We start from the raw sequence: 12,599 nt of genomic DNA, 5'->3' as shown, positions 1-12,599 counted from the left end.
CCTTTTTCAACTACCTTTGAGAACCTGTTGGATGACTTGTCGTGTTATGACCTACGCTTGACCCATACTACCCTACCTACGGACGATTTTCTAAGCCTCTACATTGATTAATTCCTCTCCTCGAGCTTATATCTGCGCTCGCTCTCCCGGCAAGATTCTAGAATACTCGCCCCTCCCCCCCGTCCCCGTCGACTGCTCGACCCCCTATCGAAACACCATACACCCGCGCTATATCAAGATGGGCGGGGAATCAGCAACTCAGAGCAAGCCTATCTCGGCTTACCCGATACGCGCACCCAAGCCGGTCGGCCAATACATCACCAACATCTACAAGGATCGCATCAGTCAGTTCTACGCAAAGGGACAATGGGAGGACAACAATCTTCACGCCATGATGTACGAGGGTGTCGCCGCGGGCGAGCCCCATGTCAAGCTGTCCGTTTGGGATGCCCCCGACCAGGATCGACCAACCTTTGACGAGGCCGTCAAGCACGAGTTCAGAAAGACAGAAGTCGGCGCTCGGTTCGGTCCTGCCTGGTCGACCCACTGGTTCAAGGTTGTCCTCACGGTCCCCGAGGACTTGCGCGATAAGAGGCTGCTCGAACTCCACTGGGACGCCAATAATGAAGGCATGGTCTGGACGCATGATGGCAAGCCGCTGCAGGGCTTGACGGGCGGTGGTGAGCGTACCGAGTGGATATTGCCAGACTCGTTCCGTGACGGAAAGGAACACATCATCTACATCGAGATGGCCTGCAATGGCATGTTTGGTGCAGCGGGAGGGGGCGATATCATCCAGCCTCCTGATCCAAACAAGCACTTTCGTCTCGATAAGGCCGAAATTGTGGCTGTGAACCCCGATGCGAGGCAGCTATACATCGATATCTGGATCATTGGTGATGCGGCACGCGAGTTTCCGAGTGAATCGTGGGAGCAGCATCAGGCGCTGAAGACGTGCAATGAGATTATCGAGGCCTTTGAGCTCGGCAATAAAGACTCCCTCAAAAAGTGTCGGGAAATTGCTCAGCAGTACCTTGGTCCGGACGTTGACTCGGCCAGGGTATACGACACCAAGAGGGGAAAAGAACCGCTTGTTTTTGGTATCGGCCATTGTCACATCGACAGTTGCTGGCTATGGCCCTGGGATGAGACCAAGCGCAAGGTAGCGCGATCTTGGTCTAACCAATGTGACCTCATGGACCGCTACCCAGAGCTCAACTTTGCTTGCTCACAAGCACAGCAATACAAATGGTGCAAGACTCTATACGCCCATGTCTGGGAACGTGTCAAGAGGAAGGTGGCCGACGGTCGTTTCCATCCTATCGGAGGTAGCTGGGTTGAGCACGACACCAACATGCCCAGCGGCGAGTCCTTGGTCCGGCAGTTCTTGTACGGCCAGCGTTTCTTCGAGAGCAACTTTGGAAAGAGGTCCCAAACATTCTGGCTGCCTGACACTTTTGGCTATTCCAGTCAGCTACCCCAACTCTGCCGCCTCGCTGGCATGACTCGGTTCCTAACCCAAAAGCTGAGCTGGAACAACATCAACAAGTTCCCCCACACAACCTTCAACTGGGTTGCCCTCGACGGCACGCAGGTCATCTGCCACATGCCCCCTTCAGAAACCTACACCGCTGAGGCCCACTTTGGCGACGTTAAGCGCAGCATGTCACAACACAAGTCTCTCGATCAAGATCACACGTCTTTGCTCGTCTTTGGTAAGGGAGATGGAGGTGGCGGCCCTACGTGGCAGCACCTAGAGAAGCTTCGTCGCTGCCGCGGTATCAGCGATACTGTTGGTCTCCTACCGCGGGTGTCCCTGGGCGGTTCGGTAGATGACTTCTTCGATAGTCTCGAGCGGAAGGCTGATTCGCTGGTTACCTGGTTTGGTGAACTGTACTTTGAGCTGCACCGCGGAACATACACTACGCAAGCGAACAACAAAAAGTTCAACCGGAAAGCTGAGTTTGTGCTGAGGGACATCGAACAGCTCGCAACGATTGCCTCGCTCAAGGACAAGGACTACAAGTATCCAAAGAAGGAAATCGACGAAATGTGGGAGGCAACACTGCTCTGCCAGTTCCATGATTGTCTTCCTGGCAGCTCAATTGAGATGTGCTATGATGATTCGGATAAGGTATGTTTGGACTCGATCAGTTTGTTTGTGATGAAGGATTACTGACTTCCCTTGAAAAGCTCTATGCTCAAATTTTCAAGACCGGTGAGAGGCTCTTGAAGGATGCATGCAAGGCATTAGGCGTTTTTCAAGTAGACGCCACGAGCGTGGAGCGCGGCATTGCTCTGAACACTTTACCCTGGTACCGCGAGGAACTTGTTGAGATTTCCAAGGGTGATTTTGCCCTTGCCAAGGGTGTAGGTCCTCTCCTTAAACTCGAACAATACGAAATCATGCAAGAGGACGACGGAGTCAAGCTCCACAAGCTATCCAACGGTGTTTTCGTCCTCGAGAATAAGCGACTCAAGGTCCGTGTCGAGGCCGGCACCATCACGTCCCTCTACGACAAATACGACAGGCGCGAGGTCATCCCCGAAGGCCAGCGCGCCAACCAGTTCGTCATCTTCGACGACAAGCCGCTCTACTGGCAAGCCTGGGACGTCGAAGTCTATCACCTCGACACGCGCAAGGAGCTCCAGTCCAGCGAGACCCAAGTGCACGAAGAGAAAACGCATCGCGTCAGCGTCATCACCAAGACCAAGATCTCCGAGCAATCCCACATCTCCACCATCATCAGCCTCTCGGCGGCTGTCAACGAGCTCCAATCCTACATCGAAGTCCAATCCACCGTCGAATGGCACGAAACCATGAAATTTCTCAAGGTCGAATTCCCTGTCGACATCCGCAACACAGAAGCTTCATACGAAACACAATTCGGCATCGTCCGCCGTCCAACCCACTACAACACCTCCTGGGACATGGCCAAGTTTGAAGTCTGCTGCCACAAGTTCGCTGATCTGTCCGAACATGGCTACGGCGTGTCCGTCCTCAACGACTCTAAATACGGCTTCGCCACCACCGGTTCTCTCATGCGCTTGTCCTTGCTCCGCTCCCCCAAAGCCCCCGACGCTCATGCAGATATGGGCACGCACACCATCCGCTGGGCCATCTTCCCGCACACGGGCTCCCTGGGTGCCATGACCGTCCGCAAAGCCTACGAACTCAACAATCCGCTTAAACTCCTCGAGTCCCCGCACTCTTTCGCTACCCTCGACGAACAGGAACCACCCGTCTGGTTCACCGATAACTCGAACCCATCCCTCATCCTCGACACAGTCAAGCGCGCTGAGGATGATGAGGATGTCTCTGTTGAAACGCCCGAAAGTCCGCTGAAAAAGAAGAAGGGACAGAGTGTGATTCTGAGAATCTACGACTCGCTTGGTGGACGCGCGAGGGGAACGATCGAGACGCGGTGGCCGGTGAAGAGGGTGAGTAAAGTCAACTTGCTGGAGGATGAGCTGGAGGAGGTCAGCGGGTTTGATGTGGCGGAGGGGAGGTTCGAGGTTGATTTGAGGCCGTTTGAGGTTGCTAGTTACCGGTTAGAGTTGGCTTGAGTTTTCTGTCTGTTTTTCTGTTGGTGTCTCTTGATGACTCCGGTTGGTTGCTGGATGCGGGGACGACTTATGGAGCTATGTTGGGTGAGCATAAGGGGGAGCAAGTGGTGGGGGTGACGTGATGTCTGTAACGATGCGATGATTGCTATGAAATTTTTCGATAATGACGAGAACCATGAGAAGTCAATTTAGCAAAGAAGCTAGGAAACCACAAAGGGAGGGAAACGACAGAGCGTATTATCTATGTAGGAGGGTAAGTAAGAGGGGAAAGAATAGTGGCGGCGAAAACTCGATAAACTGGGTGGAAGAAAGCGAGAGAAGGAGTACTCAGGGGAAGGCGTCAGCCGTGGTGGAACAATAAGACCGGATCGGTACTGTTGGAGATTGGGTATCTGGAGGGATGATCGACCGTATCACTAAGCCCTCAGGTTCCATGATCAAAAGAAGTGTGTTAACTGAACATTTTACGTTCACATAAGTTATCTTTTCCTTGCAAATTGTGTCTCGTAAGCGTGAATTGTTGTCCCCCATGATATGGCTGCCAACGAAGCACTTGTCAGTATGTGTAGGAACTTGGCACATTGTCGACTCGAACAACTTGCAATGGTATAGCAAAAAGTAGAAATGAACGTTTTTTTTCCCCCTTTTTTTTTTTTTTTTATCTCTAAAGGCCGAGAATTGATTGTTTACTACCTTACTGGCACAGGGGATCGAACGCTTTATATTTATCTCAAGACGGCACCCTGATCTAATTCCTACTACTTGAAGGTCATGCTTCGTCAGAACACCAGATCAAAGGGCCTCCTCCTTTCAAACACTTTGCTACACTTAATGACCGCTGATCCTCGTTTTACGATTGAGGAATTTCTTGTATCGGTCCCATCTGGCAAGCCTTGCTCTTGTTTTGGCCGTCCTGTAGGGCTTGCGGTTGACGTACTGAAGAATCCTCGCCCACTTCGGTAATCTCTCGTAAAGAGACTTCCATTGACGAAGTAGTTGTCGGTGATCTTGAAGCCTCAAGTATGTCTAAACGACCGATTCCAATTCTACTGGCGAGATGGCTCGGGCTTTTCTTGATATTCATCCTATTCCAATCTCATCCATGTGAATTGCGTCTTTATGAATCACAGGCACAATTAACCAGACCTCTTATTCAGTGTCAAGTATGTATGACAATTTCGAATCCTTAATTGCTTTGGAGCCCAGTATTTCGATCGCTCTTCACCTCGGCATCTTGAATGCCTTCCACCCCCGTACAGTGATTTGAGCCTTCGGAACTTTCCGACGGCACCGATGAACACCCTTTCACCACTTGGCGTCCAAAACAAACCCACAAACTTGATGAAGAAACGCTTCTACTGCGACTTCTTATCTTCCACTGGCTGCTGCTGCTGCTGCTGTTGCTGTTGCTGCTGGCCATCATTCTTCTTGTCCTTCTTATCGCCCTTGGCAAAGTCATCCTTCTCCTTGGACTCGGCGTACCATTGGCCAGCCTGCAAGACCAGGACTCCAACCAGCACCATGGCCAAAATGGTGTTGCTGGCGCTGAGCACCTTCATAGTATCCTCCCTGCCGAGAATGACCTCGCCCGAGACGGGGCCGTCGTGCTTGATGCCAGCAAAGTCTTCCATGTCCCAGATGCCAGCAGTGATGGTGCGCATTCCCTTGACGATGTTGCTGGTGTAGACGCCCACTCCGATGACGTACAGAATGAGCGACGCGCCGTCGAACAACACGTTGGATTCGGCCGGTCGGAAGAGCTTCATGAAAAATCCGAGGAGGCCAACAAAGATGACAATGTTGAGGATGCGCGAGATGATGAGAGGCGAGGCGTGCAGGAATTTGACGTGCGTCTCAAGAAAGTCGTAGTACGTGGCCTGAACGGGCTCCGAGGTCCAGAGCAACGGGAAGTCATAGGGAAACTGCGCGAAGAGTATGCCAAGGAAGAAACAGACGGCTGTTGTATCATGCCAATGTTAGCCGTAAGCTTCCAATCGCATCATGGGGTCGGAAGCTGCTGTTATGCTCACGGATGGGGAACCGTGACGAGCATTGAGGGGGAGGGGAGGGGCAGCAAGTTGGAAGCAGAGAAAGTTGACAAACGTACGACCGATGATAATGAAGGTTGAGAAGGAACCAGAACCACGATAGTCCTTGGACTGCGTGTTTTTGTTCCAGTCTACCCAGTGACTTTCCGACATTGTAGCTGATTCTCGTGAACTCGGACGGTGGCTTTATCGGTAGAGTGATAAAGCAAGAATAGAAGGAATGATGAGAGAGAGAGGCAATCGGATGCTCAGAACTGCTCTATGACGAGGGAGACGTCGCCTTTTGAACGGGTTGGAGACGTTGCAACTGTCCTGCCCAAGCCGAGCGCAAAAAGTTGGGAACGTGCAACGCTTATTTTTACGTATTTTGAGCCTAGATAAGGCCTTGCTGGGTTCTTGCCACTAACAAACGGCACTAACAGTTAGGGGCAGCCGCACCGGACGAATGACAGACAGCGGGGTCACTGCTTATTTCAACCACTTCCACTTCATGAAGGAACCCGATCCGAGTCATCCTCTGTGGTCGTTATTTTCGCGAATTGAACCGTACAAGCACAGTCCAATACTGGTTTGTTGGTTACCTAGCTCGAGGCTTCGATCAACTGCTCTAGGCGCTAATGGTTTCTTTTCGTTCCATTACCAAAGCGTGATCTTACCTCGAGGTTGAATATGCTATTCCCGATTCTTGGTATGTCATATTGAACCTTCTTGATGGCTTTCTGAATCGTGTCTATCCCTTTATTTTGTCCTTGTGATTTGGGAGAATTTGGGATCGACTTCATCCAGTATGGCCAGGAGCACCGACTGAAGTTAACGGACAAACTCGCATCACGTCGAAATAGAGGAAGCAAGAAGTGAGAGAAACGACTGTGGTAATTACATCTTGCAGACATAGTGTCACAGTTACCACAGTGGCATGTCGCAACGTCATGCTGTAGCGCTACCAACACGAAAGGTCTATTACAGGGCGCTGGATGTGAGGTGGCTTTGCTACCGAGAATAGACGGGAGTAGTACCTACCTCTAGCGTTTCCATCTGGTTGCGCCAGGATCAAGACGAGGCCACCTCCTGCAGGCACCATCTCATGGGATGTCCCCGGGCGCCCGAGAGCCCTTGATAACCGCACAGGCCCAGGCACACAAGCACCGGTGTGGGGATCCATGGGCAATCTCTTGTAGGTACCTTTACTTGTAGCAAGTTCTTCATCCCATCATCCACTGTCGTGAAGAGTCCTCCACAAGATCCGTAGATCAAACGCTCTATATTACCAACCTCCAGGGACATCTCGAGAGCTCATTTGTCGAGGAGCTCCATGCCGTGCTTGTGGTATCTGTCGCCTACCGGAGCGAATTCCTTGAAGATCCTTTCCACATCAGCCATATCCTCCTCCGTCAGCTCTCTCTCCACAGCATTCTCGCGAACGCGCTCCGGCAATGAGGCACCAGGGATGGGGATGATCGTCGGCATCCCAGGCCGTCTAGAAAGGGCCAATACCCAATTGATGGCGAATTGAGCTGGTGTACATCCTCTTCTCGCCGCGAGTTCCTCAACCTTCCGAACCAGTCGAAGATTGGTCTCAAAAACTTCAGGCTGGAATCGAGGCAACATCCTCCGGAAGTCTCCCTCGGGGATATCGTCAAAGGACTTGACTTGCCCGGTCAAGAAGCCCTTACCAAGTGGACCTGTGGGAAGTCGGTGTCAATTTCGAGAACGGACGGAAAAGCAGCAGAAAGCATTCAAGGACATACTGTATGCAAGAACAGGAATATCAAGCTCGGCGCAAGCCTCAAGCACGCCGTTCTCGAGAGGCTCGGTATTCCAGATGGACAGCTCCACCTCAACAGCCGTGATCTTGGCCACCTTTGCAGCTCGACGGATCGTTTGGGCGCTGACCTCGCTCAGCGCGATGCCCCTAATATCCCCGGCCTGAATGTGCTCGCCCATGGCCTTCATGGTCACTTCAATGTCCACCTTGGGGTCTTTTCGGGCCGCCTCAAATTGATCAATCCTTCCCTTGCCCCCAATCAGGCGGACCGAGTTCTCAATACTGGCCCGAACACCTTCAGGCGAGGAGTCCGCCAGCAAGCCCGGAAGCATGCAGCCCTTGACGTTGAGGAGGATCTTGTCTACATCCTCCGGATATTTGTCGTAGTAACGCTTGAGCACGGTAAGCGAGTTGTGGTCTGGAGGGCCGTAGAACTCGCCGCCGTTGAAGTAGTTGCAGCCGGCATCTAGAGCGGCCTTGATGACGGCAAAGATTTCCTCGTCCGATAGCTTAGATGCTCGCCATGTTAGGCCTGGCGATTCTTGTCAGCATATTATTCCCTTGAAGATTGGTTGCTCTGGACAGCATACCCATCAGGCCGAAACCTATATTGCCAACTTTCTTGCCTTGAATGGTCACCATGTTTCCTGTCATGCGTAAGTATAATGGAGCCTAATGTGAGAATGAAGAAGGGAAAATGGATATGGTCAAGCTAGTTATGTGTTGACTGATCGGCCAAGTCGGCGGCCGGCCCGATGTCACTTTGCCGGCTCACGTAAGATGTGGGTCCCCCGGGCCCGGGCAATGGGCGGGGAAGTGGGGTAAGTAGAAGCGGAAGCGGGCGGGCAGCATAGCCCCTGTCCCGGCACTCCCGGATCAAATCCCAAGGTGTGTACAAACATCAGCAGGGGTGACGGATGAAGATAACCTCTGGGCTCGATCTTCAGGTAGAGGTAGTTACGTGAGGTGTTGAAGAGCAGCCCGGAACTTCCCAGTTATAATCGCAGGTGGTGGCCAAGCGCACACCTCAAGCTTTCTGCAACCCATCTCTCGGGCGGGTATACTTCTGTGACTTTTGTCCTCACGTCAGCAATGTAGAGGATAGTATGTACGATCTTTGAGGGAGATAACGACTTATATAAACCGAAAATCAACGGGGAAAGCTGCCATTCCGGGCCGAGACGGAACGTCGCGGGATGCGTGACCGGGACCCACTGAAGGGTACAGTTCCTGCGGGGACCCGGACAAGGCCGAGTGCAAGATGACGCCAACAATCCTTTCCTGGTTTGTGCAGCTTAAGTTCCCTGGACCAATGCATCTTGGCTCGCATGCGTTCGTGCCAGTCCTCGAGTCGCAAATCAAGTGAACGTCTTCGCCGCAATCTGTGCGCTTTCGGCCAAATTCCCATAGAACAATCTTCAGTCAGATCGCAATCCTTGGCCCCGTTGACACCATCGTCCGACGTCTCATTGTCGTGTTGAAATCCGCACATTTGCTCGTACAATCGCGTAAGACCACGTACTTCAAGTACAATCGTGGTATGGCCGACGACAACCAGCGGCTTGCGACCTCAAGGTCAGCGCCAGCCCTCCATGCCTCCCCTTCCACAACCGAGGTGCCTTCTGAGAGCACCGAACCGGAGCCATATCTGGTCCGCCACGGCTCTAAAACTTTTCGGGCTCCGCGACGAACGTCAACCCAAGAACGTCTTGATGAAATTCTCAAGGTCAGTGACACATATGATCCCAAACACCTGCGATCAACAGTGAGCGGGGCATGTATCGGTGGCTGGATCTGGATGCCAAGAATCCAAGCTAGGGACCCAGACGACTCGGAGCCAGACTCCAAGAGAGGTTCTCGCCGGACTGTTGGCGAAAGTTGCAAGCTTCAAAGTTGTCTCAACCATTGAACACGCCTTTTTCGACATTGCGATTCCGGACAGTCAGTCGTCCAGCTCATCGAGACTGCACTGTTCCTCTCGAATTATACCGGCGTTACTATAGTCGGCGCAGTTGCTGGCGTTCTCGCCCGAAGACATGCTTAGTCGTACTGTTCGTAGCCCGTCCGTCCCCTTCATCGATGCCGGACTCGAGCGTTATCCACCCGGAGACAACAAGAAGCGGCCAGTGATCTTAGCGGGAAGACTGATGCGGTGACTAACATTTGTGATCGCATTCAGGCTGCCCGCCAGAGGGCCGAAGCGCTCGACACTGCCAATCCTGGTCTACAACAACAGCCTCTGCTATCACCTCTCCTGTCGCCTCGTACCACTGAGACCACCGGAGTCGGCGAAGATACACAACAAGGCATCGTAACAAGCCAACCGCTCAATTATCATAGTATGGTACAAACACCTACATCCAACTCGTCGGCGCGCAAAAGACAGACATCAAGCCAATCCGCCGCCCATAGTCCGGCCGCACAATCGTCATTGACCTATTCAAATAACGAGGGTGAAGCTGGGAATGGGTCGACCGAGCACCATAAAGTGAGCAAATGGAAGAAAAGGCTGGAGTATTTTCAGAGCATTGAGTTAGAAAATAAGGGTAGCGTCGCTCGTGACCATCTTGCTTTAGGTGAGTAGAGGAAGCCAAACGCCTTTATATTGCAGCGCAGCAGGCTGACTTTTTGTGTCTACAGAACGAACGTTTCTCGCATGGCTACGAACCTCATTAGCGTTTGCATCGATAGGCATTGCCGTCACTCAACTCTTCCGTCTCAACACATCATTATCGGACGGCAACGACAATACCCACCATTCGGAAACACTAAGGCACCTGGGAAAGCCGCTTGGCGCAACGTTTTTGGGTATTAGTATCTTGACGCTGTTTCTTGGATATAAGCGCTACCTGGTGGGACAACACTGGGTGATAAAGGGCAAGTTCCCAGCCAGCAGAGGGACGATTATGCTGCTATCATTCATTGCCTTGGCGGTGATAGTAGCATCATTGATAGTGGTGCTCGCGGTACAGACGAGTGCCGTGGACGCACGAGGGTACGAAGCGTAAGGTGAGAGAGCCTCTGCTACAGGCAAACTAGGCCCGTTACGATATCTGTGACCCCTGAACCGGACATTTGCCAATGCTGTCAGCGATGCAACACCGTAACCGAATGGCGAGGTGACGCCGCTAACGACAGCCGCATTATTCAAGTCGCTAAAGTTGTAGGCCGGGGCTCAAAATCATGGCGACCACACGGTTCGCCTTTCTCTGGGTGACCAAAGACAGAAAGACTAAAGAAAAATGTTGAAATTACCTGGACACAAATGATCAGATGCACCTCGGCTCTTTTTCCTATCCAACCAACGCGAAAGCAACGATGGCCTCCGGAGAGTCCTTCTCTTGGGCTCTCCGACTCCCCCGTGATAGCATGGGAGAACCTATTCCCTGATGTGCTCCGCTGAAAACGTGTTAAGTGGGGGCTGCTGCCAGGGCGCCAGGGGAAGCACGTTCAGGCATCGTCCAGTTTGCAGACCAGGCCGGACTGGTGTCGATCTTCAACCAGGATGTACATATTTCAACCAAAGAACTGAATATTTCTTAGGTAGCTGAAGGTGCCACAATGCCCAATGAAAACTGCTTTCTCGCCAGTGATGAAAAAAGAGGGATACATGTTGATATGATATCTTTCCCCTTCGTCTTGAGAGGAAACATGTCGTGAATTTTACTGGAAGATGAATGGGCTTTGCCTCTTGACGGCGCTCCAAACCAACAACGAATGGCTTTGTTTACGTCCAGGGGCAGCGAACGGATGGGTTGACAGGACATTGCCCCTGGGGTAGTTTCTTCCTAGGCACTATCCGCTCTTGCAGGAGAAGCAAGCCTTAAAGGGGGCTAACAGCCCAGTGACATTGACAATGACGCCTCACCGGTGACCTGCCGTCGACATCAACGAACCTGTCGTACCTGTTTGGTTTGCATGGTTAGATGAGATGCGGCAAGCCGCTGGCCAGACAAAAACGGGCGTCGGGACGGTACGTTAGGTCTAGTATGTAGTGTACATACTTGGTTTCTCTTGCAGCTGCATTGACACGATATCTGAGGTTCCTTCTGGCCAACTCTGCCCATGGTGTTGTGATATTGCTTCCTTGTCATGTTCGGTCCCATTACCGTGCAGGATCCTTGTTTGTTGGACTGGTCAGGATTACTACTTGATAATGGGAAGGAAGTCCATAATACTGATCAGTTGTCATCCTTCTTCCATCCATTCTCTTTCTCATCGGTCATTTGACCTCAACGGCGGGCGGCGTCGCATTATCAACAATTCAATCCACCAATTGTGCTTCTTTCTTCTTCCATTCAGTTCACGGGTTCACAACAATTCACGATCGGCAGGTACGTGCGCGCCATGGCATACCATCAGCTCTCACCCCTTTCCAGGTCGGGGCCTCTCGCTTCTAGCCGCGGGACCATACCCGTCTTATCCTGGATCAAATTTCGATTTGAAATTATTTCTTTGATGGCTGACAAGTCTTTGGAGATGATCATAGGAAGTCTGTCCCTCCCCCGCGGATCCGTAAATTAAACCTTCTTGCTCATAGTGGGGGGAAGACATCGATCCTTTCTCCCTCCACCTTCTTCTGCGAGTCCAGGATTGATAGCCTATCATCATCCAAAAGCGACGTCAACGCATGAGAGGAAGCCGGCGCGTTGACGAATACAGATTCAGGGCCGAGAGAGCCTTTTATACAAAGCGGTGCTGAGAAAGAATAAAAGAAGGATACGGAAGCTATAAGGCGGATACGCTACTACAGGCGATTCACATTGTCTCGGTCTCAAACAAAACTACCGAGAGATCATCCGTCGGTCTCTTCCACACCTTTTCTACACTACCGCTCACTGCCAGACAGTCCCGTCCCGCTCGTGCATCTCACCGTCTCGAGCAGCAGACGCAGTCACCGAGGTACATAGCTACTAGTACTGTAGGTGGGATTCCCTCCACTGTCCGTACGGCAATCGCACTCACCCCTGGACAAGAGGCTCCATCTCGCTACTTTTTAGTGGACGGGTACCGCAGACGCGGGTCACACAGGCAAGGCAGGCGCTGTCAGGAAGCCACACACACCCCGTGCACGCATCGAACCGTCCTGTGCACTGCAAGCACGAGCACCGGGCGGTCAGGGGCGATCGCTCAGCAGGAGCTTCCGAGAGGTGGGCTCAGGTGGGGTGTGTTTGTAAACAAGAGCGGGACTCACCTCACTTCTGACCTGAACCTTGTTC

General features: G+C 52.2%; 4 protein-coding genes across 4 annotated transcripts; 2 read left to right on the top strand and 2 right to left on the bottom strand.

Moving 5' to 3' along the window:
* Nucleotides 1-159: 159 nt before the first annotated feature.
* Nucleotides 160-4,043, top strand: NEUTE1DRAFT_149864 (uncharacterized protein; the record flags this gene model as incomplete). The annotated part of the gene is made up of 2 exons (XM_009857641.1): nucleotides 160-2,134; nucleotides 2,194-4,043. The coding sequence occupies 2 exons, from the start codon at nucleotides 239-241 to the stop codon at nucleotides 3,565-3,567; spliced, it is 3,270 nt and encodes a 1,089-aa protein (XP_009855943.1).
* A 599-nt stretch (nucleotides 4,044-4,642) lies between these two features.
* On the bottom strand, nucleotides 4,643-5,953 carry NEUTE1DRAFT_90437 (uncharacterized protein; the record flags this gene model as incomplete). Its single annotated transcript, XM_009857640.1, has 2 exons — nucleotides 4,643-5,524; nucleotides 5,675-5,953. The coding sequence occupies 2 exons, from the start codon at nucleotides 5,766-5,768 to the stop codon at nucleotides 4,923-4,925; spliced, it is 696 nt and encodes a 231-aa protein (XP_009855942.1).
* An 833-nt stretch (nucleotides 5,954-6,786) lies between these two features.
* On the bottom strand, nucleotides 6,787-8,032 carry NEUTE1DRAFT_90433 (uncharacterized protein; the record flags this gene model as incomplete). Its single annotated transcript, XM_009857639.1, has 3 exons — nucleotides 6,787-7,297; nucleotides 7,364-7,912; nucleotides 7,971-8,032. 3 exons carry the CDS (start codon nucleotides 8,020-8,022, stop codon nucleotides 6,909-6,911), a joined length of 990 nt encoding a protein of 329 aa, XP_009855941.1.
* Nucleotides 8,033-8,920: 888 nt separating this feature from the next.
* NEUTE1DRAFT_125810 (uncharacterized protein) lies at nucleotides 8,921-10,636 on the top strand (the record flags this gene model as incomplete). Its single annotated transcript, XM_009857638.1, has 3 exons — nucleotides 8,921-9,106; nucleotides 9,560-9,956; nucleotides 10,021-10,636. The coding sequence occupies 3 exons, from the start codon at nucleotides 8,921-8,923 to the stop codon at nucleotides 10,386-10,388; spliced, it is 951 nt and encodes a 316-aa protein (XP_009855940.1).
* Between the last annotated feature and the right edge of the window lie 1,963 nt (nucleotides 10,637-12,599).

This window comes from Neurospora tetrasperma, assembly GCF_000213175.1.
Source record: "Neurospora tetrasperma FGSC 2508 unplaced genomic scaffold NEUTE1scaffold_81, whole genome shotgun sequence".
In the NCBI taxonomy this organism is placed as follows: Eukaryota; Fungi; Ascomycota; class Sordariomycetes; order Sordariales; family Sordariaceae; genus Neurospora; species Neurospora tetrasperma.
This window is presented reverse-complemented; position numbering and strand designations above follow the sequence as displayed.